The following is a 27884-nucleotide window of genomic DNA, read 5'->3' as shown; positions in this document are numbered from 1 at the left end:
AGTTTTAAAAAAGTTAAAATTAAATATATTTTCAACTTCAAAAATACACTTTACAAAATTAACTTGTATTAGTAACTTTAGCACGTATTTAAAATATTTTTCTGTCCAGAGAAATGTATTTCTTTGCCATATGGGATACAATACTATATTCTATGGCTGGACAACAAATAAATAAAACCATACCAAACACTCCTAAAAGTATGGACTGTTTTTGTTATAAGAGATAGACATGACGAGTGGATTAAAAGAGACAGAACATACTAAATATAATTTTGACTAATATTTAATGTGGTATGCGATTTGGGATGCAGGGTCTGATGTGTTTAGTTGAGGAGGCACAAGTGTGTCATTTCACACTGTCAACATACTAGGAATGCATCACATTACCTTATTAAAAATGCAACGAATTCATTAAAAGTGATTATTCAGATTAAATTAAATAAATTATTTTTTATTTCAGAAAATCCTTCATGGGTTTGTTTATTTATCTAATTTTTTATTGGTCATCCTACTTAAATGGTATGTAAAGCATTGCAAGCATTAATTTAAATTTTTATTTTAAAGTAAACTTTTTTTCTAATGTTTTAACTGTAAACAGGTGTACGAAGTTATTCGCATACATTAATGAGCATAAACTACCTGATGACTTTTATTTTAACATCCTTTCGTACTGCTATTTTAGCGACCCGGAAGTCCTGCATCTCGTCCTGTCGCATCACCGTCGTGTCGTGTCAGAGACCCGCTACTTACATAAACAGCCCGAAATAAAATATAAAACATCTGTCAGAGGAGTGACATTAAACGTACGCTTCATGAGGAGTGCAAAAAACTGCAGTAAAGAGACTGTTTGACGTGCTGCTGTGAAGAAAATAACTGTTTCTGACGTTGCTGTTTGCATTTATGGTAAGTTTGCCATTGTGAAAATAAACAGTAAGTATCCTTAGAAGAATCATGTGTAGTATTTGTGAAAACTATTTGACTTATTTTTTAAGTTAAAATCTTTATATGGTGATTATATTTTATGTGTTAATAAGTTTAAGAGTACAAGAGGTTTATTCTCTGATTGTGAGATTATCTGTGATTATCAGACACGTGTTCCATTGTAAGCAACATAATTGACCTAAATAGCTTTAATAATAACTAAAATTGTCATTATAGAGTTAATAATAAACCCATTAAAAAAATAACAGTCCATGTCTGACATAAATAACCCTTTAATTTTTTATTTGGTATGCAAAACTGTTTGCTTATGATTTATATGTGATTTTATCATCTTTTTATTGCTACAAAATTGATTTTATTTCATTCTGTGTTACTCCAGCTCTTTCAAGAGGAATCATCCGTGAATAATCTGCTTCGCTTTTGAGTAAGTTTACATCCTTTGTTCAAACTTGGATGAAAGTCATATGATCTGCAGATCCTGGAACGTGTTTAGTGAGCGCTTCAGTGCCCTCACTGTAGTTACCAAATGGTTGTTTAAAGGGGTGTGGCAGGGATTTATGTGCTACACCCAAAGCCAATTTCACTCTTCAAACTTCCTTATTACCAGCATAACTTGAGCCAAGCTTAAAATGGTGGTTAGTGCTTGTAAATAACTTACAAATGTCAAAAAAATTGTAGGCATAATCTCAAGTTAGCTTTGTGAATATTAATTTGTTGCAGGTCCTCTAATTTCATTCGATATGAATGCATTGGAATTCCAGGAACCAAAACCAAAATCCCACTTTCCTTGTAGTGTCCTGGAATGTAAACTAGATGGCGTAATTGAGTCAGTCTTGAGTTTAGTCTGTAATGGCTTTTACTCATTCAGGTCATTGTAGAACATTATGACCTGTTTATATACATAAATAACATATAAATATGAATAATATATGTATATGTGTTTATATACACATGTTCTGCAACTTATCTGAATAGTCAGAGCTGGTTGCTTCTTAAATTTGTCATTTTACAGGACTCAACGCAAATAATTTTTTATACTGGCCCGGTCGGGCCAGTGGTTCAAATTTTCACTTGCCCTGGCAAAATTTTCACTGGCCCCAATAAAAAAAAAATGTCAGTGTCACATATTTAAAAATAATAATTCAAAGTCAAATATAAAGGTATACATACAACAGACATGTTCCAACAAAAAAAGGCTCCCAACTTTTCTGCTTTAGATGTAAACTGACAGCAAATTTTGCAGAATATTGCATTGTTTCTTCGTTGTGTTTTTTTACCCAAGTAAATGTCTGCTTCCAAGATGTAAAATAATATACATTGATGAAAATATATTTTAGTGACTGAGGGTGAAGCACTGGCCCAATCGGGCAAGTGACAATACTTTTTACTTGCCCGAACGTCTTTTACGCTTGCCCCGGGCCACCGGGCAGTCCTTTATGTTGAGCCCTGTTTTATAAAATTTATTTTTCAGGATTCAATTTGTTATCTCATCTTACAGCTTTTAAATATATTGTAGGTCTAACTACTTATTCTTATATTAGTGTATTATTCTTATAGATGTGTATTATATAATGTAATTTTAAAATGTTACGCTAACTTAGTTTTATTTATTTCTCAAAATCATTGCATTTTTGTGTTCCACAGCTGTTGGGGATGTGACCCTCTCTCACTATATGATCCCAGCCACACATGTGATCATGGCCACCCACCCCATCCTGGTATTGCTACCCATCCTGGTGTTCCTTGTGCTTCCATGTGCATCCATCCATTTGGATAACGGTTTCCGGATAGTGTTAAATAAGACTCTGCAAGACGTAGGGAAGTGTGAACTGAAATTGTGTAAGTAGCTATATTGTGCATCTTATGTATACTTTTGGTAGATTGTTTGATGTAAAGCAGCAGTGTTGTAGTTGAGTCTGGGTCAAGTCTAGATTTTGAGTGTCGAGTTTGAGTCAAAGCCAAGACCAGAGATCAAGTGTTGAGTCTGAGTTGAGACCAGAGGTTGAGTCAAGGCCAAGACCAAAGATTGACTGTTGAGTCCGAGTCAAGTGTAATACTAGAGATTGTGTGTCGAGTCTAGACCAAGACCAAAGATCGAGTATTGAGTCAAGACCAGAGATCAAGTGTGGAGTCCGATTCAGGACAGAGACCAGAGATCAAGTGTTGAGTCCGAGTCAAAACTAGAGTTTGAGTGTCGAGTCAAAGCCAAGACCAGAGATTGAGTGTTGAGTCCGAGTCAAGTCCAATACTAGATGTCAAGTCCGAGTCAAAACCAAGACCAGAGATTGAGTGTTGAATCTGAGTCGAGACCAGAGGTTGAGTCAAGGCCAAGACCAAAGATTGAGTGTCGAGTCCGAGTCTAGTCTAATACTAGAGATTGTGTGTCGAGTCAAGACCAGAGATCGAGTCTGTCAAGTATCAAGTCAAGAACAGAGATCGAGAATTGAGTCAAGACTAGAGATCAAGTGTCGGTCTGAGTCAAGACCAGAGATCAAGTGTCGAGTCCATTTCAAAACCAGACCAGAGATTGAGTACGTCAAGTATCAAGTCAAGACCAGAGGTCGAGTCAGAGTCAAGACCAAGACCAGAGATCGAGTGTCCAGTCCGAGTCAAGACCAAGACCAGAGATCGAGTGTCCAGTCCAAGTCAAGACCAAGGCCAGAGATCGAGTGTGTCGAGTACCAAGACCAGACTCAACACTTGATCTCTGGTCTTGGTCTTGACTCGGCTGGACACTCGAACTCTGGTCTTGGTCTTGACTCGGACTGGACATTCGATCTCTGGTCTTGACCCAGTCTCGAGTCAAGACCAAGACCAGAGATGATGTGTCGAGTCCGAGTCAAGAAGACCAGAGATCGTGTGTCCAGTCCGAGTCAAGACCAGAGATCGAGTGTCCAGTCCGAGTCAAGACTAAGACCAGAGATCGAGTGTCCAGTCCGAGTCAAGACCAGAGATCGATTGTCCAGTCCGAGTCAAGACCAGAGATTGAGTGTCCAGTCCGAGTCAAGACCAAGACCAGAGATTGAGTGTCCAGTCCGAGTCAAGACCAGAGATCGAGTGTCCAAGTCAAGACCAAGACCAGAGATCGAGTGTCCAGCCAGAGTCAAGACCAAGACCAGAGATCGAGTATCCATTCCGAGTCAAGACCAAGACTAGAGGTCGAGTCAGAGTCAAGACACATCCAGCTTTATTTAGACTTGGTCTTGACTCTGACTCGACCCTTGATCTCTGGTGTTGGTCTTGACTCGGACTCTACTCAACTACAACACTGAAATAATGATTAAATATCTCCTTTAAGATATTCTTTAGATTTTTCTTCAGTATTAATTAAATAGTTAGAATATTTAGATATGGTCATGTGATTCTTTAATAGGGCTGCACAATATGTGATAAACATAAACATGCAATATATGATTTAAATTCTAATAATGATTTAAGTTCATAAAATCAAATTAAATGATATATATTTTTTATGATATATTTTTATAACCAACACACATATTTCATGTTCTTTCTGGGAAAAAGAAAGCATCACTCTCTTTGTCTCACCAGTCGCTGCGTCAGCCTTAAACTTTCACTATACAGAACTGTTAAAACCATTTAGTTATTGCAAACCATTTGTGCTATTGCCATTTATATATATTCTTAAACAACAACGGATTTTTAGGAATATGACACTTGCTAGGTCTATTTAATACCATTGTTGATTTACCTTAGGTAGAGTTTGCGTGTACAGTATCAGAAAAACACATGAGACAAATAAAACGTAAATAAACCTACAGTCTAATCCTCTATTTTCAAGAGGTTAAGGTTATTCATGCAGTCTTTGCTTTCTGAGCTCTCCAAAATTGAAATACAATCTGCGTGCTACCTTCGGAGATAAAACACTATACCTGCGGAATATAATATTTTTCCGATAAAGTAAAGCCATATGTTTTGTTTTCTCTCTTATACATCACGTCTTTCCCTTGAAGGATGTGTACTTTCAAAGAGGGCCATGTGTTTCACATTTAAGATGACAGGGCGGCTTGGGCTGGCTGTTCTGCTTACGAGCCAGGCGCTCTTTCTGAGGGCCGGACCCTCGTGCAGTCTTCGTCAAGACACGCTCGTTTTTAATCACATCGCTTTTTTTCTCGCTTTGGCCACACACATTGTACTTGACTATCTCGGCACCTTCACAAGCACACAGACGGCAGTAATGACCCCGGGGCACGTTGTCTTTGTGTTCGGGATAGAGCGGTTGGCCCTGCCTCTTCACATCCGCCTTCCACCAGCCCCCACTCGATACACGTACGCACTCTGTATTGAATTTCCGTTCGGCTGGCTGCACTGTCGCATTGACGGTACGGAGATCGAAAGCAAGGTCAGAATCGCCACTGCCATCTGGAAGTCTGAAATGTTTGGAATGATAGGAGCTATAAATACATAAGCATTCCACATTCCAGCCCAGGGAACGGTGTGTTTTTGGCATGTCAAAGACCAAACACACTATAGGGGGACCTGTGGCGACTGCAGAGGGGGGCGGGAATTAGGCCAGGCCCTCTACGGTTTCACACCAGCCTCTGTTTGCCGCCTACACGTCCTGCGCACTACCACGCTAGTACACAAGTGCAGACGTTAATGCTTTGCGTGCAAACCTATTGTACATATTCAGCGTGCATTCTTGCATTACAGTGACCTCAGTACATATGGCGCGATAGGGTTACCTTGAAATACCTGCGCCTTTTGACCAGATGTGTTGTTAGACAGGTTGCTGGCTATAAACTTACTGTACTTATAACAAGGTCTGACTTGATTCAACTCTCAGGGCATTGCGTTACGTACTTGCATAGAGTATGTTTTTGGTCTCAGTCTCTAAGAAATGACTTTAAACAGCTGGGGAAAAGTTTAATGCAAAAAATCCATGCAGACCGACCCAGCTGGCCTTTTCATTTCGCATGTCGACGCCGACCAAGAGATGATTCATCCGACATTTTCACTTCAGAGCGGTTAAATGTTGATTCACCTGAAGCTTTAAAATGCTAAATAAACGCTTGGTTGTTGGCCGAATCCATCCAAAAAAGCATTTGGGAGCATTCCACAGCTCCAGTGCAAACACGCAACCCCGGATTCCCGTCAACGGGTCCCGTCGTGCCGCAGCCACCTGGTCAAGTAATCAGGGGAAGTGGGAATAGGCAAAAACAGGGTGCGTGAAAACGGATGTTGAGCCCAAGGTGTCCAGTAAGGGCTGTTGGGAGACGATCAAAGGGAAGTGCGGCAAGGTCTGTTTTTCTTCCCAGATGCAGCTCGTTCTCCAACTCAGGATAAGCATTTCGACATCCAGTAACATGCATTCGGGGAACATCTCTGTCCCAATAAAAACAACTCGGGTTGATGATGCACAGATTGTACCGCTTGTTTTTATTTCGCTCTTTGTAAAATACTCTTTATAAACTTCATTAAATAGTTTGGATTAGTTGTCCTCTTAAATTTCACGTTTCTGGTAGCACACATTGTCCGTGTTTTATGGGTTTGGGAGTTTACGAGTTGGGAAAATTTGATGGGAGGTGGGAAGGTGTTGGACTGAATAACCAAAAATAAAAGATTATGGACTGGTTTTACAGACGAGGCTTAACTAAAGCCAGGACTAGGCCTTAGTTAAATTAAGATGTCTAAGCATCTTTTATAAACATGTCTTGGAAAAAGATGTTACTGGTGTGCATCTTGAGACAAATAAATGGCACATATAAGTTATTTTAAGGTTTTAGTCTAAGCCTTGTATGTTACTACCAATGCAAGCTTTGGATGATAGTGGGGGGCAGCAAATCTTTTTGGTTTCAACAAAGCCACAATCTAAAATGACTGGATGACTTGCAAGTAAACACACATCTTTAGGGAGCATTATGTGGTTCTGGACTTTGTTGACCGATTTCTTCTTTATTTTCAGGTCCTCAAAATGAAACTTGTACGAAGGCTTTAATTTATGGAGAAAAACAACTTTGCTTTCTGATCTACTGCCCACCTGCCCAGTCCTGTGAAAACATTACAAATGTTCCAGACCTGTTAGCTTACCAAGGTAGGTGTGAATATGGCCACCATACCTTTCTTTGGCATGACCATCCTAAAATTGGGTGATTCTCACGAAATCCAGACTTAGAAGGTGTCCAGCATCAGATTTTTTAAAAAAGCCATTGAAGCCAATTTTTTTGCACATATAAGATTAAGGTCTGAACTTACTATAACCATTATTTTTAGAGGATTTAAAAATATTTCCTATAGAATTATTTAAATGATCATTATCAAAAAATATCATTACCGCAACATGATATTACATTAAATATATGCATTTACAAACTCATGTTTCGGTAATGAGAACTAAAAAGGTGTCTAGGTACTATGACAAACAAAATTTCAACTTTTATCTAGAGAAAAAATAAGAACTGCATACCTGGTAGCCATTTTGAGTGTCACAATCAATTATGTCCCTTTCAACATTTTTTTTTTAATGTTAGTAACTTGAGTGCTTAAACAATGATTGAAAATTGTTGCGGAGGATGAGAACATTGGTCTTGGACACATTTATATTCCTTATTATTGTCTCTACATTTACCAATGATCACTAAATACCACATGTTTCTTTACTGTAAATGTTATTAGTATAACATGCACTGATTATTTTTTCGATTTTTTTAAATTATAAATATTTCCATGTCAAAGAACCCAAATCCAGTCATGGACACATTGCGGTAATGAAAGTTTTCCCCTTAAATGTGGAAAAAAATTGGTTTGCAGGACGTCAATTGAAATCATGTGCAAAATAGTACACAAAGAGATGTTTGTAACAGTATACTTCTTATTTTGAAACTCTTACTTTGCTTTTACTTTTTTTATCAAAATGTTTCATGACACCTCATAAGTCTAATTTTGCGAGAATCACCCATTTGTTTGTTTTCAACAGTCCTATTTTTATCCCTGTGTTTATGATTCATTTTCGTTCTGTAACCTTCGCCCCTATTTGTCTCTTTTATTTCATGCATTACATTACCTCATGCATGCAGAGTGAATTCAGGGACATGGAGATTAGTATTTGGGTTTTTGAAATCAGCAGGTCAGCGAGTCTAAACTTGATATTACATTTTAATACAACAAATTGCAGTGTTTTTGTGATATACTGTTATCATCCTACATAATGTAAAGAACGTTCTGTGAAAATATAACCTTGATATCTTAAATATTAACTTAGTAAAGTCATGTCAAAGATTGAAATCAATTTGAACTTTGATGCTCCTAATCTCATAATTAGATTAACATGGATTTCACAGACAGGTGCACATTTATTTATTAAGGGGTGGTTTCCCGAACAGAAATTAGCTTAAACCAGGACTAGGCCTTAGTTTAATTTGGAAATATAGCTAGTTTAAACAAACATGCCTTACTAAAAACATTACTGGTGTGCATTTTGAGGCAAAACAAAGGGCACTGATGTATTTTAAGATATGTGTGCAAGTTGTTTTCAGTTTGAACAGCTCTTACATTTATTTTAGTCTAGGACTAGTCTAATCCCTGTCTGGGAAACTGCCCCTATATGTCTGAGGAACGGTTTACTTGATCTCACCATATGTACTTTAAATTTGCAGAGTCTGTCCATGTGGGCCAAAACAAGATAAGTGGATCTGCACCTCCCCATAATTCCTCGGGACCCACTGCTTCCTTGCCATCTCAAGACAATCCTCCAAATGTCACACAACAATCAATACCTAAAGTAACTAACATCTCTGCGTCCAATTCTTCCACTCCTACAAAACCGCCCGCATCTTCAACTGTAGTGCCCAACCAAGTGCAGACAACTCATTTAACGCAAGTTCATGAATCAGGAATTGTTTCTCCAACGACGCTACCTGCAACACCAACAACGCTACCTGCAACATCCACTGCTACAACCACAACAACGATCACGTCAAACGCAACAGCTACCAGCACAACAACAACAACAACTGTCATCACAACCACAAATGCTACAACACACCAACCCACGACACCATCAGAACCCAAAAAGTCCGCCAGCATCACACCATTAGTGCCTAAAGCAACTCCACTCATGACTTCCCCCAAGCCAGTCCAAACTACTCCGGTACCAACATCCACAAAGCCATCGCCAACCACACCAAAAACCTCAAGAAGCCCACCCACAACGCCTAAGAACATTTCCGATGGGGCCCAAGGTAGGACAGACCGGACCAAGGTGGAGGTGGCCGGTGACCCTCTGTCCGTTCACCTGTTGAACACCAGCTCTCTTCTGGCCGTGCTTCTGTTTGGCCTTCTGTTCTTTGTGGTCGCAGTGGCGTTGTTCCTCAAACAAGCCTATGAGAGCTACAAGCGAAAGGATTACACTCAGGTCGACTATCTTATTAACGGAATGTACTCCGATTCGGGGGTCTGATTTCAGAGATTTGGACTTTTCGTTATGGGATTTGGTAGCATGGTACTGCTACTCATGTTTAAAATGGTAGCACTTACATTTCAAAAGCCCATCCACTTTGGGAAATCCAGCAGGTGCTTGAATACAAAATGTATTGAGTGAGTTGGCGTTTGTGTTTCTTTCTATGCAGATTTAGCTTCCTCGTATTTTGGGCCGTGTGGGGTGAAGCCTTAGTATTACTTTAACCCTTAACGAATGTCATTACACAGGAATTCATAGTGCAATATTTGGAAATTTTGTTTGTAAATGTCTGTTATGTCCAGTGTTTATACGCAGCTAAAGAATATTTGCTGCAAAACTTGTCTTTTTTTTTACGTTGGTCCAAATGGTGTGGGTAAATTCAATTCATTTAGGAATTATTGTCTTTTCTTGTGTGAGGAACAAATGCCAAATTGGGAATTGTGGCACAGAAGCACATTGTCAAGCCAAGGGAATAATTTAGCCATTGTGTATTTGATGTCTGGAACGAAGTAAAGGTTATTACTGTATGAGACCCGAGGAATGCATAAGGAATGATCATTTCATATGTGCCAAATGGATTTTGTAAGTCTTAATAGCAGCACTGTATAAAGATATATTAATAATAAAAAGATAATTTGCTAAAAAAGCCATTATTGTGTTTTATTATGGCCTGTACCAGATATTTACTTAAAAGGAATAGTCTACTCATTTTCAATATTAAAATATGTTATTACCTTAACTTAGAACTGTTGATACATCCCTCTATCATCTGTGTGCGTGCACGTAAGTGCTGGAGCGCGCTGCGACGCTTCGATAGCATTTAGCTTAGCCCCATTCATTCAATTGTACCATTTAGAGATAAAGTTAGAAGTGACCAAACACATCAACGTTTTTCCTATTTCCTACTTCGACTCGGCGCAGTAACACCCTCCCTCTCCCATTATGAGAGTGAGAAGGGGAGCAGACTTTTCAGGCGAGTCGAAGTACTCCCAAAAGTGCTATTACGCCATAAAATATAGTTCCTCTTTTAAATCCGCTTAGAAAAGCGCTACGTTTTATTTTGTACCACCAAACTTGCTCGTATAACTACTCGTCTTAAATAGGAAAAACGTTGATGTGTTTGGTCACCTCTAACTTTATCTCTAAATGGTAGCATTGAATGAATGGGGCTAAGCTAAATGCTATCGAAGCGTTGCAGCACGCTCCGGCGCTTACGTGCACGCACACAGATGATAGAGGGATGTATCAACAATTCTTAGTTAAGGTAATAACATATTTTAATATTGAAAATGAGTAGACTATTCCTTTAACCGTGATCCATTACCAGGCCCACACAGAATCTGCTCCCGTTTAATTCAAATTCGCGTTTACAAATTTCTCCATATATTTCCAACCCCTAGCGTGTCCTTTATAATACATTTGGCTTATTTAATTCAGATAACTAATAAAAGTCTTGTACTCTTCGTTCCTTTTTAACCACATTTAATTTAGTTCAATTGAATTCTGCACATTTTGCCCCAAAGAAGCACAGACACATGCACTGTTTTGCCATGATTAAGCTGAAGTGGGTGTGTTAGGGGGGTATAGCCCCCACCCCCCATTTTTTTTCCGAACTGTTTTATGAGAAATGCATATCAACCAATCCTTTGGTGTATACAAGATGCCAAAACAAGCCACATGTGATGGCCAATTATTGTGCCTTTAAAACCACATTGTCTTATTTTAAAGAATATTTAACTGGCAAAATAATGAGTTGGAAGGAAGGTGCGCCCAAACCTTTACAAGAAGCACACCAGGGAAGGGTTTTGTTTTGGGGTAAAACAACTATTAAACTAATCAAATGTGGAATTTGAAGCAGCGTAGTACAAAGTGTTGAGTCTATTGTCATCTGCGATGTGGATACTGTAGCTCCTTCCAACTTTCCATAATTCCTAAAGTTTCCCAGGAAAAGTGTCCCAATCTCTTTCTTTTTGGCATTTATATACCCAACGTTTTCATTTCATGAGAGCAATGTTAATAAACATCCAGTAAAAATGTTACCTCCGCTTTCCAAGGAAAGCAATAATCCTCTCGTTTGTAATCGCCGGCATGGTGCGGTATTGATACTACGCTATTACGCATTCATATTTCATCAGAATTTCTCTGTTTTCCACCGTTGTGTAACACAGTGGCGGACGGCTTTGCGAACACAATCCCGTCTATATATTTTTGGAGAGGAGTCAGTAGCAACAGGGTTAGCTCAAAGCATGTTGAAATGATGCCTCTATAAACCCTTTGTTTTTAAAGGACCCCATCCAGATAGCTTCAGTTACATGAGAAATGTGTTTTGCATTAGGTATTGGGTGTATTAGCCCAAGTCTAATATTTAAAAGTAACAACGGGCAATAGAAAAAGTGATTTTTTTGTGTGCATAGTGCTTGCTTGATCAAAGAGAGTGCCAAGAGCAATAATGCACAGGTGATCGTAAAGGCAGGTTTCATTATGGCATATTTCTTCAGGCCCGGGAATTACTGCCTGCTCTCTGCTCACACGCACTAAGGGCCACATATGGTTTCACTTTGGACTTTGGACCAGTTGCAGAACTTTTACCATTCAACCCAACGAATGCTTTCAGTCCGCCAGGGGTATGGTTTGATCCTTGAGGTTTAGTGCACCTCTGGACTATTAAAAGAGGCTGAAATGAATTTGCAGCATTGTGATTTAGTCATAACATGCACTTATGAGCATAAATAAACTGTAACAGGCTTGCAACTATAAGAAGAGAAACTGTGTCAGTCTTGGCATGTTTTAGCTCCTGTTTTATGAAATACAAATAGTTTTAATACAGAAAGGTTGCTTTGTGGTTTGAATAAAAAAATGCATATTTATTCTAATTTAACTTTCATTAGTGATGTGTTGTACCAAACATAATAACTAGCAGCTTGACTTTATGAGAATTCACAAATCCACACATATTGAGACATCCTGGCTGTGGATACGTCAGTCCTGGATTGAACTTTGCAGTGAGGAATGTTTTATATGGAATGTTATAGGACTAGTTAGCTATTTTTTCCTATTAAAATATGTTTATCTGGTTACTACAGGTACAACAAATGTAATTTTTTATTATGTTAATAACATTTTACTACTGTCTACTCAAATAGTACACAGCTTTACCTTTATGTAAAAATAAGTAAAACAGAAATGCATTTTGCACAAATACATTTTAGGGTCCTTTTATTAATAGTTCTTTGTTATTCCATTAGGAGAATAATTACCTAACACTTAACAATAAGGTTGTATTTGTTAATGCATTAGCTAACATGAGTCAAGACTTCTATAGAACATTTATTAATCTTAGTTCATGTAAATTAAGCATTTATTAATACATTTTTTAAAGAAGACATATCATGAAAATCTGAATTTTTCCATGTTTAAGTGCTATAATTGGGTCCCTTGGGATTAACCTATAAAAGAACAACCCAATAACTTACAGTAAACCATTCACTGCAAACATGAACTTTGGCTCCCCTTGTGATGTCAGAAGGGGATAATTCCACCCCCCAATCTGCACTGTCCAACCACAGCACTGCAATTTAGTGCAGAGGTCAACTAATTTGCATTTTAAAGGACACACCCAAAAACCACAAATGTTTGCTCACAAAGTGGCAATTTTAACATGTTATAATAAATTGCCTATATGATATTTAAGCTAAAACTTCACATATGTGTGGGGACCCTAAAGATTTATTTTGTTTCTGTTGACATTAGTTAATGCACAATGAACGAATGTGAACAATTGAACGATTAACGAAGATTAATAAATGGTGATTAACTATATCGCTTATTGTTAGTTCGTGTGAGCTATTGTGTTCAGTAATGTCAACAAATAACCAAATAACCTTATACAAACTAAGTGTTACCAATTACCTTTTTGTATTTTTTTTTAACATTTATCTAATATTTATTTTATCTATTTTGTCTTATAGAGAAGCATTCAACCCACATTAAAGAAATATTTAAACTGTAGTATTTAAATATCAATTACTAGTAGGGTTCAAAAACAAAAATCTATAAATTTTACTAGTTTAATATAGTAAACAATAGTATTTTTCATAATGAAAACCGTTTTTATTGCATTATTTACATGGTACGTGACGTGTACACATGACGAATGTTTTACTGCACTTATGTATATTTATTATTGCATTACATCAATCTTAATATCTGCATTTGATGTCAATGTTTCATTATTTTATGAAAGTTAAATAATAATTTTGAGTAAAAATGTCATGATTGACTCCCCTGACTGGCGTCGGGAACGCGCCACGGCTTCGCGCAATCCCACTTGATGACGTCGATCGGTTTCCGCTGTCAGTCATTCCCCTCCTCGTGCCTCGTCTACTATCGCGGAGGGCTGGAAGAGTAAAAAAAAGGAAAACCACCGAGCGATCGACCTAAACTCGGACTCCAAACTTTCTCCTAACGCAGATACCTCGATGAAATGGAGCTGGGATTATGTTATTAAATGCCGGAGCGCTTGCGATGGAGTTTTTATTACTGGAACTGCTGCTTTGTTGTAGTCTGACTGTGATTCGCGGTGAGTAAAACAGTTTTTTGTTGCGCTTTTTGTACGGCTCGGAGGTGTTAAAGTCATCATATCTCGGCGAACAATATGAAACAAAGTGGGATATTAGGTGCAAAGCGCGCGACCAAGTTGCGCCTGGTTGTTTTTTTACGCGACTTTAACGTTTTAACGATCACGTATTTGAAAAGTTCGCACACTTTGAAACGTAACCGTAAGTTTAGGAGCAACTTTGCATGTGTAGCCGTCGCGATACAACTCTGCGTGAAGTTAAGCAGTAAAGTTTCTTATCGGTTAGTTCGCCGAGATTTGAACTTTTTTAAGTAAGTTAGTTACTAAATTTAGCTTTACTAGAAGTTTTTGACACGTTTAATCGGATCGTTTCTGAGATCCCGAGACGTGTAAACTACTCCGGTTAAGTGTTACTGAGGCCTCGGTGGTGTCGGATGTCAAACATAGCGAGAAAGAAAAGTGTTAAGTTATTAAATGACGTTTAAATAACTTTTTAAACTCTGTATAGCGTGTACAATTATTTAATGCGTTTTAAACAACTTTGCATTATGAGTAAAGTATTGGTGACTTTGAAATAACTTTGTATAACGCGTAAAGTTAGTGAGTTTTACTCTCTTATTTCATGTTGTTTTGTCTGATAATTGTCTGGAGAAAGAATGTAAAACGATGTATTAACGTCAGCATAAGCACGATTGTAGTTTCATAATGCAAAAAATGAATGAATTATAAAGCTTATGGCATACATTATATCAGATAGTATTATAATCTGAGTGTTATGAATAGCATCACTGAACACTATGTGTGTGGACTGTGGTGAGAATCTCAGACATTCAAACAGGTCTGTGCATAAATATTTATAGTTTTAGCATGATGTTCTCATTATTGGTTAGCTGGGATGTTTGCATTCTCGTTTAGAGAGAGTTTGTTGCTGTTGTTCCCTTTGATAAAATGAAGCAGGTTGGATGCACTGGCTTGAACTAATTTTATGTGCAACACCTAAAATTAAGTTTTTATCTACTTTTAGTCCTCATTGTTCAATTTACTCACAATTTTACTCTATAATACCCTGTCACATACGTCTGTTGTATGCAAGTATGCTACTAATACATTATAACATGATATGATATTTACAGACTAGGTAAAGTACATTTTGAAAGTTAAATAGTTTGTGTTAGCTTGTATGCAACTGATGGATCTGGCAACACTCATTAAATACAGTATTTAAATTCAATTTTTTGCATTGCGTTAAAGACACTAAAGGTCATAGGTTCGATACCCAAGGAAAACACATACTGAAACAAAATGCATATTATGCACTATAAGTTATTTTAGCAACAAGCATATATACCTATAAATTATATTTATTTATTTATTTATTTAAATATAAAAGTGATAAGTAATCCATTCAGAACCAAAAAGGGTTTTTATATTGGAGAACATTTTTAAGTTCTGCTAAAAATCTACTTTTATTCTTTAATTGTTAAAAAAAAATCATAATAAGAAAAACATTGGTTGTTTAGAGAACCTAAGCGGTATTGTTATGTTTAAGTTGACCTATTTTACCGTAATTTTATAAGGCTAAATGTTACTCTGGTATTGGCGATATAAGACTTCAAATAGTGTTGTTAGTACACAATCATGTTGTTATTTCTTCAGCGTGTGTGGTCGTGTTTCTCGCGTGCTTCGGTAGGAATTATTCAGGTCACGTCAATAGCAAGCGCTGTTGTCATGTCATCCGTGTCAGGTTGGTATGTCATCTGTCTGCCAATAGACATCAGTGAAATTGTCAGTCTATTCTCTGTAGAGAGGTTTTTTTTTCAGAGAGGTGAAAGGTTGTTTAATAAGTAGTGTCCAAAGTATTCGATTTTATTGAGGACATTATGACGCATGTCACATTTTGTAACTTGCAATTGTTGACCAATCAAGCTTTTACTACAAATGTTTGCATGCGTTAATTGAACAAGTCTGCAGCTTTGCTTTTTTTATGGAAAGCAAAGGAAATAAAACATCCATCTTGTATTCCTGCCCATAAAACCACGACATGGTTCAGTCTCTGCTTGCAAATATTTGCTCAAATGTTGTTTATCACATAGCCTGATTTGTGTCCTTGAACCCCTCCAATCCAGTTATTTTAGGTGAGACTTTTATTTTGTAAACATACAACAGATGTATTTTAAGGTCATACGTGGTGTCGTCGGGTTTGCCTATTTTTTATTTAACGTAATGCATATTTGCGCACTTGCCCGTTTTCTCTGACACAATCTCACTGCATAACTGTGCGGTCTCTTGCTGATAAGGGACGGAGGAAGTGATCGTAATCAGACAGGTAGGTAAAAGGAGGCAGAAAGGAGAGGCACATATTTTCGTTTGAAGGTCTTTTGGCCACCGCTTCACGTGTTTGTAGACCTCTACCCTCATGTGAACGACTCTCTGGTTGGAGGACTATTCATTCTGGTGACAAGCTCAGACTCCTCAGCTGTTTCTTTGTGCTCTTCCTCTACAAAGGAGGAGCCCGGTAGGCCCAGGTGCTCTCAACCCCCTCTTTTGGCAATACAAGACAGAGAAGCAGCGGAAGTTTAGAAGTCGTATGGGTGCATGGTTATGTTGTGGAGTTTTTTTGTTTGATATGTTGTATGTTTATATATTTAAAGAAGAACATTCTGGAAGGCATTAAAATCATAAAAAATGCTGACGCTGGCTAGCAACTTTAAAAAAAAAAAAACGCTGGCGGGGAAAGAGTTAAAAACAGCCAATAGTTATTGCTGATATATGCTGTCAATCAAAAGAGAAAAGAAAAATGCAATGACTTTGAGCTCTGTGTATAGGAAATGTAAAGAAACATCACTAGTTTTATAGTCATTATGTGACCGAATAACATTTGAAAATATAAATATAATATTTTCAGAATTTAGTTAATGCAGGAGGCGCAATGATATTACGCAGTGCCAGATATAGTCCCCTGCTATTGAAAGTTTCCAAGGGGACTACTTTCAGGCACTGCGTAATATGCAACCATGGTACGGCAGCAAAGTCCTTGATTATTACGCCAGAATGAGAGTATAGTCCTAGCCATATCGGCCTAGAAAATCACAACTTTTAATTTTTCGTCAGTCTTAGTACACGATGTAACTACAGAACAGTCAAGTTTTAAATGGGGAAAAATATTGAAACTTTTTGGTAACTTTAGAGCACGATGCTAAATGGTAGGGCTGGACCATATGGCCAAAATTGTTATCCCCGGTATACTTCTAAATTTCGGTCGATACGGTATAAATCCGATACCAGTATGAATGTTAAAAAAAGCCTTGGGATAAACTGCAAAGAATGTCTGTACATACAAACTTCTAAACAACTGAATTTACCAAGTCTATGAAGGCTCCTTCTGTAAAATTATAATATTTACAAAAAAAATGGTATAAATAAATTGATGTTCATTTTTGTATTTAGCCTTCATACAAAATTAAATGTAAACTTACTGTCAAATAATCAGACTTTAGGGGTCTAGAAATAAGGGATAATTTTAATAACAAATTTCATAGTTCCATAATTTTGATCAATTTACTATTATAGTAATATGTGGAAAAATATTATTAAATAGCCAAAGTGAAAGTGACCCTAAAACTTTTGAATGGTAGTAGGCTATTTAATGATACATAAGATAGTTGGACAGACACATTTATATTAAAAGCTGTATTTGTAATTGCATAGCAAGCTACATAATCATATATTAGATACTAGCATACTGACTACATCATATACTCATAACGAGACCAATAGCTGCCTACATACTTTTATCTATTGCAAGTTTCTTTCCCCCTTTTTTAACACGTGAACCTGATTTTTCTCATCCGTAGTTCAGTTTGCGTTGCATTACATCTCTCGTTCTCCCTCCCTATATGGTGGCACCATTGGAAGACTTGATTTGACGCTAACTAACCCCACACCTCCTTCTTGTATTCTGAGTGACAGCTCTTCTCTGGGCAAACACTAGATTAATTGATCGCATAATAACAATGATATGATTTGGCGCGAGGCACAAATGAGCGATTTCAGGGGCTGTCCACACGGAGACGCGTATCACTGTATACGTATACATTTGTTATCGTATTGGCGTTTCATCCACACAGATCCGGCGTTTTGGGAGACTGAATCCGCTATTTTTTTGAAACCGGGTCCTAAAGTGGATAAATCTGAAACCGATACCCTTGCGGTTTCGTCATCACATCACGTGTCGGAAGCGTCACACGTAACAGCAACAACAATAACGGCAGACTACGTGATTGTGTTAGTGCTACAGAAGCTACTAAAGCCTACTAGCTTTATTACAGCAAAATTTATTGCTTCTATGCAATTGTGGTGAGCAACAAGCGATAATGGACAACACCATACGTTGGTTATGCGCATGCTCAAAGTCTTCTTCTCCGTGTATAGTGTATATCTGTGGCAGAATTACAGTGCCCCATACTGGTCCGGCATATATACTACACCGCTTTCAGCCGGTTTCAGTGGTTTCGTGTTTACAGATTATTTTTTCAGAGCAAGGAAAAAAAATTATCGGATAGGGAATGCACCGGCTTCGTGTGGACATAGCCTCAATCTGATCAGGCATTACGTTTTCCGGAATGTGCGGGTCATGGTTGCTTAGCTGCGAAAGACGGCACGCGCTCTGAAGGAAGAAGCACATTTACCGGCGTTTAACACGTGTTTTTAGACTTGAGATGCAAACGGACACAGGACGGCCATATCACCACTATTGAAAAAATATATACCACGACATATATCAATATTGAATTATTGTCCAGCCCTACTCAATGGTTTAATGGATTTATTTAATGGATTATGCTAAGCTATGCTAAAAGTGCTACCGCCAGACCCGGAGATCGGCTGAATGGATTCCAAAATGGTAAAAATCAAATCTTTAACTCTAGAAGAGCTGGAAATTAGCATATTTTCAAAACAGTGGAGTGTCCCTTTAATATAACCACCGGTATCGGCATGAGTATCAGTGGACAAATGTAATATCTCTAATTGATATGATATCTTTTATTCGTCATTTGTAAGAAATGCAAACCTCTGTGAGGATTAACCGTTCTTAGTGGTTGAAAGTTGAAACGAGACAAAAATGCATTTGGTTTAATTGTTTGTAAATAAAACCTCATATGTTCCTAATTTAGCTTATTTATATTGACTTTATCTTAAAGTATTAAACTGCACCCATCTAGATAAAACACAGTACCCAGATGAAGCTGTGTTATTAGTTTCAGGCGGTTGTTATTTGGGAATAACAAAGTTTGTAATGTCGCCGATGACCAATCGGAATCAAGCATTCCAGAGCGTGGCGTAATAAATCGTTTTAAAAGAATTATAAAGCTTGATGGTAAAGATTTACTTTTTCATATTTTCAATTCCATGAGATTTTGGGGATATTTGATCATTTACTACATTCCCTGATGCTCTGTGCTAACGTCCTGCTAGAAACTTCTGACGTCCCTGTATTCTGCTTTAATTAATAAATGCAAGACATGTATTGTTGGCTCGAGACTAGCCCCTTGAGACTGAAAAGTGAATTAAATTTTCTTTAAATATAGTCCAGCAATCCTCTGACTAATGCATTGGTTTTGTTTATAACTAAAGGCTGACGTTCCAAAGCAACATGCAGTGAGTAAGCTCATCTGTCTGGGTAGGAGATTGTGCCGAGGGGCCGGTCGTGGTTGTTATGCATCATGCTGGTGGGTTTTTCGTGCACATTTGGGCCTCAGAAGTACGTGTGATCTCATAAAACAGTGCAGCTGTTGGGACGCGGTTATCTGTTTAATCCCCGCTGCTCTGCGCTCGCCTGGGAAGGAGGTGTCAGGGTCCACCCGGGGGGCAACTCTGGAGGACAATTTCAGTGTTAAAGCGGCAAAATCCTTTACTTTTCAGATGTACGTAATACGTATGCTGCAGTAACCCTGTTTGAATGCATCAGATAGTCTCACCAAACTAAATGTTTACTTTGTTCAAATGGAGACTTAACAATAAAAGTTAATAGGATCATAGTGGTTTTGCGATATCTCTTAGATGATAAGTGTCCCACCACAGAAAGAAAGAATATACCTCCATATTTTTTTTCCCGAATGATGTGAGTACTTTCTTCTTTGATGTATGAAAGCTGTATGAAAGAAAGGAGTGAAAGACATAGACAAAGTTTTTGACCGTGCAATCGAGTGAACGATCTTTGGGCGAGGGATTGTAGTTTGATGTCTGGAGTCGGCTGTTTGCTTTTCAACGGCATGTGAACTTCACGCCTCTGTCACCGTTTAGCGGACGCGGTATGTTGTTTGTATGAAGCGTATACAAACTGTAAATCGTGCTAATGTTGACGTTACTCTTGCCAAATAATTGCAGGACACTTCCTGTGGCCAGAGAAGAAAGAGATATAGAGTGTATACAGGTGTTGCTTTGCAATATGCGCGTCATTTTGATGTTTTGATTTGTGATATTTATCAGTAAATTAATTTGTTTTTACCGAAATGCTTTCGTAAGTCTTTGCTAATGGTTATTATTAGCTACTTGGCCCATTGAAAGAAGCATAGATTCTAGGGATGCTCACATTGACCGTTTAACCGTTAACCGAAGGTAAGAATGTATGACCGATTAACATTATCAGTTAAAATAAAAAAATATTTGTTAATACATGGTGCGTGTCGTCATGAGCCGACAGACATTTCACCACTTTTCTATCTTTAATTTGTGAATGTCCTGTAAATGACACAAATGATTGCTGCCCTGACGGTCTGATCATTTGTATGCGTGTTTGGAAGCTGAACGGAGACGCGCGCGTGTCCCGGACCATAACATGTAAGCGAAGCTCCCCTAAATATTCCGCTCTACTGTTCAAGCGCTCCACTCAGTCGCTCACCGCCCAAGCAAGCGCTCCGTTAACTTTCCGCTCACGCTAGCAAATAAACCAATTCCCATTCAGATCCCGCTCTGACATAAAAAAAAATTTAGTAAGCCTAATTGTTTTCTGTACTGACGTTCTTGGATAATTGCATTTAATTAAAGTATAAGCTGATAAATCGCAGTTATGTACAGTTGTGTGTTGGCTATTATAGTTTAACTGATACGGTGCTCCGGATATAATTCAAATTAACAAATTGTTTCCACGACCTCCACGTTTTACTAATTCACAATTTAAGTAATAATAAATGTAATAAGTAATTACGAAATATTATAATAATTCGTTCCCCAACGAACTATACTATTATATAAATATATTATTTGAAAAAATTAAAATAAATTGAAGAACAATTTCAAGTGCAAAGTGCAAATTTACAGTGCATCAGTAAATACAGAACACAGCTGTGTCTTAAAGAAATTAAAATTAGACAGTATTTATGAACCTGTAAATGTACAAAACGAATGCAATACAGAAGGCCATGAGTATTTATTTATGGCATTTTCAATAGTATATTAGTAGATAAATTAACGTGTATCTAATATAGTATGAAAACGAATAAATCATTATTTTGGCTAAATTCATCTGGATAGATCATTTTAGTCAGACTGATTTGTCAACATTTCAGAAGCTTAAATGCTATCTAAAACAACTTACATTTTATCCCGAGTGTTACTTGGTCGAAAATATGTAGAAATATAGCCTACGCGAGAGCAAATTACAGAACAAAAATGTTTAGCTCACGCGGACCGAACGAAAAGCCGTTAATTAAGCGGACTCTGTAAAATAGAGGACGTGCTGAATCAGTCGAGTCGGCAGATTATCATCAATGTTTATAATGTTCATCGCATGCTGTTGATGAAAAAAATTAATATCTAAATGTCCATGGAAGAGTCAAGTGTTCAGTCAGTTAATACTGAAGGCACCGGCGTTTTTGGCTGAAGCTTCCTCATCCACGGAGCGGAGAACTATACAGGTTTTTATTTTAAGTGGTTTTAATGCTGGTAAGCAATCAGTTATATTTTGGCGCTTTGTATTTGTGTTGATCAGTTAGATTAAAGTAATTTTCATCTTTAAAACTGCATCTAGATGCAGACGACGCTACATTTATACTGTCATCTTAGTTTCATTTCTTTCATTTCTATATAAGGCTGGCGACTTCATTAAAACAATATTTGAACTCCATAACTTATTGCTATAGATTCTCGAACTATCAAATTACCAAAGGGCATGGGATGAGCGAGCAGTGCTGCGTATTGAGCGACCGGAGCGGAAACTTCGGAAATGCGCTCTGCGCTCTGATGGAAATATTACCACTCCGCTCACATGCTCTGTTCCATAAACATCTCTCTTTTTGCACAAACAGAGAAAGACGACGCAAAAACAAAACTTTCTGAAAAGCATCCTGCTTTAGAAATGACCACTGTGGTAGATGAAACGGAGACAATCTGCCCTTTTTGGATATTAATCCTCTGGACTGATCGCGTGCTTTTTAATAAGGTGAATATATTGCGTGAATTTCTGATAATGTATGAATCCTGGTTCTGTTGTTGATCTGTCGCTGCTGTTTGCACTTTCAAATTAAATCTTTTGTTTTTACTAGTTCACGGACAACCGTCAACTGTATTTTTACTGAATGACAATTTCATATTAAAATCTTATCAGTTAACGGTTAATGTTCGGTTTAGAAGCTACGGTTGTCGGTCGGGAAAATTAACTGATATGAGCATCCCTAATAGATTCATATCTTGTTCCTCAGAAAGCCATACATGACGACACACAATAGATACGTTAGATATGTATGTTTTCAACTAAATATTTAAGTTACTTGGATGGGTAAACAGAGCAATTTTAAACATTAACCTTACATTTTTTTCAATGTTCAGTCATTGAACACATACATTTTTTACATGTTCAGTCAACATTGCTATAATTTTTATAGCTTTGTGCATCGCAATAGATGTCATGTCTGTAGGTGGATGAATTCAGAAAGTTGTGCACGTATTGTGATGACTCTACAAATTTGGAGATCTCTGGTTGTCTCCTAGCACAGCTTCTTTCCACAGAGAATCTCTGAAAGACACTCGCAGGCCGGTTTTCCTAGCTTGTGGTTGCTGATAAAAGAGCCCTCCAGCCAAAAATTGCTGCAGTGTTGACTTTCAGATAATACCAAATCACAGTTGTTCTCTGTTTAGTCTCGTAAGACTGCTGGATACCAGCCTGGGCAGAAAGCTGAGGTCATGTGATGGAAAATACCACTTTAGAGGACTTTCGAGATTTCACCATCTCAAACGTACATTTTATTAGTGGCTTATTTGACAACCGTGAAATGCCCTTGCGTCATGGCAGTGACTTTTGCACGAGCAAGCACTTTAGAAAATGTGAAAATCTTGTTCTGTTTTACATTGTTTACTTCCCATATTTTTGGCATGATAGTTTGATTGCTGTTTACCAATTTTTGGTACGAGAGAGTAAAAGTGTGAGGAACAGACTTACCTGTGCTTAGTAAAAAACTAAGGATGCAATGCATAGTGATGCATCGGAATGTGGATTGACGTAGTAGTAATCTAATCACGCGTGTGACGTGTAACAAGGCGGCAGACCTAAACACATAGTCGGTTCTGGCTAGAGGAGATACAGCTATAGCAAAATCTCGCGAGATATTGGGTTTAGGGTTAGGATTAATAGCAGCGGTTCTGGCTACAGATTGGATACAGCCACGGCCTGAATCCCATGAAATGTTGGATTTAGGGTAGTGTTGGGCCAATAAATTGGCCAATGATGTTTGCTGTGGTTGTCAGTGAATTACGGTGAAATGCCGCTACATTCAAAATAGGGATGGATTGGACACGAGTACTCGATTGCTCGAGTACTTAAACGTGGCATCAGTGATCGATCACGAAAACGATGATCATGTGGGTTATCATTTTTTTTGTGGTATATGGCGGCATTTGGATGTCTGGTTAGCATTACAAGCGCCTGTGGTAGGAAAGACTGGGGGCGCGTGTTTGATGTTGTGTTGAGCTTCGCAGACCGGCGTATGACATCACTAACGTAACGATGCATGCATGATTCAGAATCGTTATCGGACAGGTATTATTAGTGTGTATCAGCATTTATCGTCCCATCCCTAGTTTAGGGTTAGGATTAGGATGGAAAAAATGCTCATCCAGCGAGATTTCACAAGAGTTTTGCTGTAGCTGTATTCCATCTAGCCACAACCCACATAATTGGTTTACTTGGTAGATTTGGAGCTGCGATTTTCACACAAAAGAGAAATAAATGAGTGCCATTGCAGAAAATTATTTTGTTTATGTTTAACAGCTTACAGATTTAAGTTACTCATCTTAAGGAGTCTAAAATATGGAAAAGAGACTTTTAAGACGGTTTTGAGACTGTTTCTTTTAAGTCCGTAGGGATGCATAACGATTAATCGCGATTAATCTATAGCAAAATAAAAGTTTTTGTTTTTGCATCATATATGTCTGTGAGCTGTGTATAATAACTTTGTATAGATAAATACACACACATGCATGTATATATTTAAGAAATGTTTACATTTGTATATTAATGTATAATTTATATTATATATAAATATAAATACGCAATATATAAATATATATTCTTTCTTAAAATTATACATGCATGTGTGCATATTTATATATATACATAATTATTATTCACAGTTCACACACATATATGATGCAAAAACAAAAACTTTTATTCTGCTATGCATCCCTAAGTCCACTTTATTATAACTGAAAGTCCTGTGTAGCGCATTTTTTACTTGAGTGCAAAAAATTTTTTTGTTAAAATGAGAATTGTGATCTCATTTCCATTTTAGCAAGGATTGCAGCTCTAATACATACAGTTATATATACATACATAAGTCTATAGCATTCACAGTTTTGTCTTTCTGGCCAGCTAGCTATTTCTTGAATGCTACTTAAATTGGATTACCTCCCTCAAGTTCTTTTTAGTTTTAACAGCTTTGACATGCATATTTGTCTGTGACGAATCCATTATCTTGAGTGGTTTTAATGTTATTAATAGCGTCGCCGTAGCGGATCATTGCGTTGAAACGCCGGCCTTGCAGCAGGAACTCACATTTGCTTGTCGATGTTGACATGGTTCTTAGTAGAGCCGCATGCTGGTAAACCACAGCAAGGCGCACCAACCCTCAGGAGTCTCACCATAGTCATTGTGTCATTCTTGTGTATGCCACTGGTGACATCATAGGATGCCCCCCACCCCATTCCCCCTAGGCAGTTATTGACTGCGATGTGAGTGGCACTCGCTGGCACATGCAGACTGTTGCGAGGTGCCAACTGGCGGTCCCCGTGGAGATGTCTGGGTGCCAAAACGAAGGTCAAACATTTCCGTTGTTTCCGACGCTATACGGTCTCCAGAGAGCTTCACATGTGCCTCTCATTTAGCGCAATGAGTTTATGACAAAACTCCCGGGATCATGGCAGACAGTCGAGTTGGTTCATTACTTTATTGCGTAAAATCACAATCTTTTATTAAACATTAAACCAAACAAGCAGTTACAACTCTTATGCATCTACTTTAAGCAATGTTCTCATGGTTGTTTTGTGGTTCTCATCCTCAGGTTCTCCCCTGTTGCTCTTTGCCAACCGGCGAGATGTCCGACTTGTGGATGCTGAAGTAGCCCGGGCGGAATCCGTCGTGGTCGTCAGCGAACTCGAGGATGCGGCTGCAGTGGACTTCCTCTTTTCGGAGGGACTGATTTTTTGGACGGATGTCAGCGAGGAAGCTATTAAACAGACATACTACAATGTCTCTTCTCCCTGTAAGATCATCTTTCTGTTTTTTTTTTTTTCATTATTAACTGGCATTACTGCCTTTCAAAATTCGTTCTTCACATCATAAAATAAATCATAATCTTCTTCCGCATCAGAAAAAAATAAGTTAAAATTACATGTTAATAAATTGGTGCATATGGGATGTTTATAAGAACATAAAAGTTTTTTTTAGTTAATAAAAACCTGGAGATATGCTTCTTAACTTGTCATTTGTTATCACTTTAATAAGAGATCAGAGTAGAAACAACTTAGTTAGCACAGTGTCGAATTAAATCCAATCTCCATTAACTGGTATGTTATGTATAGCTTTCTTTTGCAGACATTAATTGCACTGCAGAAATCATATATGTTTATCCGGAGGCCGAATAAAACATTTGAGGAATGTTTAAACTGATAATACTTCTGTGAAACTGAATGAAGGCCTTGTCTTGCAGTTATGAAGGAGCCCATACTGGGCAGAGGGCAGACCGTGGTGGTTTCAGGTCTAGATTCCCCCGACGGCTTAGCCTGCGATTGGCTCGGCCGCAAACTCTACTGGACCGACTCGGAGACCAACCGCATAGAAGTGGCGAACCTGGACGGCACCTCTCGCAAGGTCCTCTTTTGGCAAGATCTGGACCAGCCCAGGGCCATAGCACTGAACCCTGCCCATAGGTGAGTTTTTAAATAATTCATTTCCTGTTCTTCCGTGCGTTCCCCAACCCTTGGACTTTGGGTGGTCTTTGCACGTGTCTGTCAATCTTTGACATTTATAAATGAGTGCCCAGGTTGTTTATTTACGGGCTAATAAAACGTCTTCCTAAGGAAGCTTGGGATGCAATGTAGCGTTTGGTAAAAGGTTTTTCGTTCTGTGCCTGCCTGTCGTGTGGCATACAGTACAGTTTACCCCCAGGGTGCCGTGTCGGGCCGAGAGTCAGCTATCCTACTTGGGTGTCCTCTCCGACTTTGCCGACGAGTTGGCGTGTTTATATGCAACATGTAACTCGAGTTCAGAGAGATCTGTCTCGCTTGCATTGCTTAAGCCCCGGCTTAGTGTGCGCTCACGTACTTGGCTTGAGACATATTGGGTAATACCCATTTTCTGTTTCTTGCTTTATCCACTTGTAGAGAATAATATCTGCTAATTCTGAATCTTAAAGGGGACATATCATGAAAATCTGACTTAAGTGCTATAATTTGGTCCCCAGTGCTTGTACAAACCTAAAAAAAGTGAAAAGGATCAACCCAGTAACTTAGTTTTGGTAAACCATTCTCTACAAGCATGTGAAAAAATAGGTAATTGAAATTTGGCTCCCCTTGTGATGTCAGAAGGGGTTAATTCCGCCTCTCAATCTGGACTATTCAACCACAGCACTGCTATTTAGTGCGGAGATCAGATCAAAAATGGCACATTTCTGCTTACACCTACAAAGTGTTTAAACATGTTATAATAAATTACCTATATGATATATTTTGAGTAAGAACGTCACATGCGTACTCTGGGGACATCAAAGATTTATTTGACGTCTTTAAAAAAGTTGTGAAATGTCAATGAACAATGTTGTTTCAAAGCATTTAGATTTGTTTATTGGTCTATCATCAATCTTTAACTTGTGCTATTGTAAATCAATAACTACGATACCAGTATCAAATGGAAATGATCACAGTTATGAATTTTGTTTAAATATTTATTGTTCCTGTAGCTCAGTTGCACAAAAGTTAATGTGTTAGATGCCAGGAAACACAAATACTGATGCATACATGTAAATGTAACCTGTGTTTTTCACATTTTTATTATCCGTCTTTCTGTAAGTTAAACTTATGGCACTCAAGAGGAGAGACATTTTTCGCAGAATGCATTTCGCTTTGTACGATGTATGATGAAGACATTAAAAACAGATCCAGACACTTTTTCCTGGCTTGTGTCCTAAAGAAACACATCCATACTTCTTGTTTTTTATTTAAAAAACATTAGCAGCCTGTTTAGCGGAGTTCAACGCCCCTTTGAGTTTGGGAAAATTTGTCTGTGTAAGCGATCCGTTCTCCAGAGCAAAGATCCCGTTACACTGCAGTATGATTCTGAAAGTTCACGTCTGGCATCTTCAAGCAGACATACCAAGAAATTTCAGCTTCATGTGCTTTTATTTTCTTATTTTCACCCGCGCGGGAGCTTTGAGCAGTGATTTACCATGGCGCTCCGAG

General features: G+C 38.0%; 2 protein-coding genes across 2 annotated transcripts in view; both read left to right on the top strand.

The window, feature by feature from the left end:
* The first annotated feature begins 673 nt into the window (after window positions 1-673).
* On the top strand, window positions 674-10007 carry c6h11orf24 (chromosome 6 C11orf24 homolog). Its single transcript, XM_055192991.2, has 5 exons — window positions 674-903; window positions 1322-1366; window positions 2587-2781; window positions 6869-6997; window positions 8559-10007. The coding sequence occupies exons 3-5, from the start codon at window positions 2616-2618 to the stop codon at window positions 9359-9361; spliced, it is 1098 nt and encodes a 365-aa protein (XP_055048966.2). The 5' UTR covers window positions 674-903; window positions 1322-1366; window positions 2587-2615; the 3' UTR covers window positions 9362-10007.
* A 3702-nt stretch (window positions 10008-13709) lies between these two features.
* lrp5 (low density lipoprotein receptor-related protein 5) overlaps window positions 13710-27884 on the top strand; it is a 75420-nt gene continuing 61245 nt past the window's right edge. The window contains exons 1-3 of the mRNA XM_055192036.2: window positions 13710-13940; window positions 25490-25690; window positions 26138-26357. Of these exons, the coding sequence (XP_055048011.2) occupies window positions 13859-13940; window positions 25490-25690; window positions 26138-26357 (503 nt within the window). The 5' untranslated portion in view covers window positions 13710-13858. The remainder of the gene's footprint in view (window positions 13941-25489; window positions 25691-26137; window positions 26358-27884) is intronic.

The sequence above is a fragment of the Misgurnus anguillicaudatus genome, chromosome 6 (assembly GCF_027580225.2).
Source record: "Misgurnus anguillicaudatus chromosome 6, ASM2758022v2, whole genome shotgun sequence".
In the NCBI taxonomy this organism is placed as follows: domain Eukaryota; kingdom Metazoa; phylum Chordata; class Actinopteri; order Cypriniformes; family Cobitidae; genus Misgurnus; species Misgurnus anguillicaudatus.
Note: the sequence above shows the minus strand (reverse complement) of the source record. Positions and strands in the feature narration are given on the sequence as shown.

Bases quoted from the DNA above. Each gene is read 5' to 3' on its own strand.
- c6h11orf24 (XM_055192991.2), top strand. From the start codon at position 2,616: ATGATCCCAGCCACACATGTGATCATGGCCACCCACCCCATCCTGGTA. The intron at 2,782-6,868 runs GTAAGTAGCTAT...CTTTATTTTCAG, and splicing joins GAAGTGTGAACTGAAATTGT to GTCCTCAAAATGAAACTTGT. The intron at 6,998-8,558 runs GTAGGTGTGAAT...TTAAATTTGCAG, and splicing joins AGACCTGTTAGCTTACCAAG to AGTCTGTCCATGTGGGCCAA.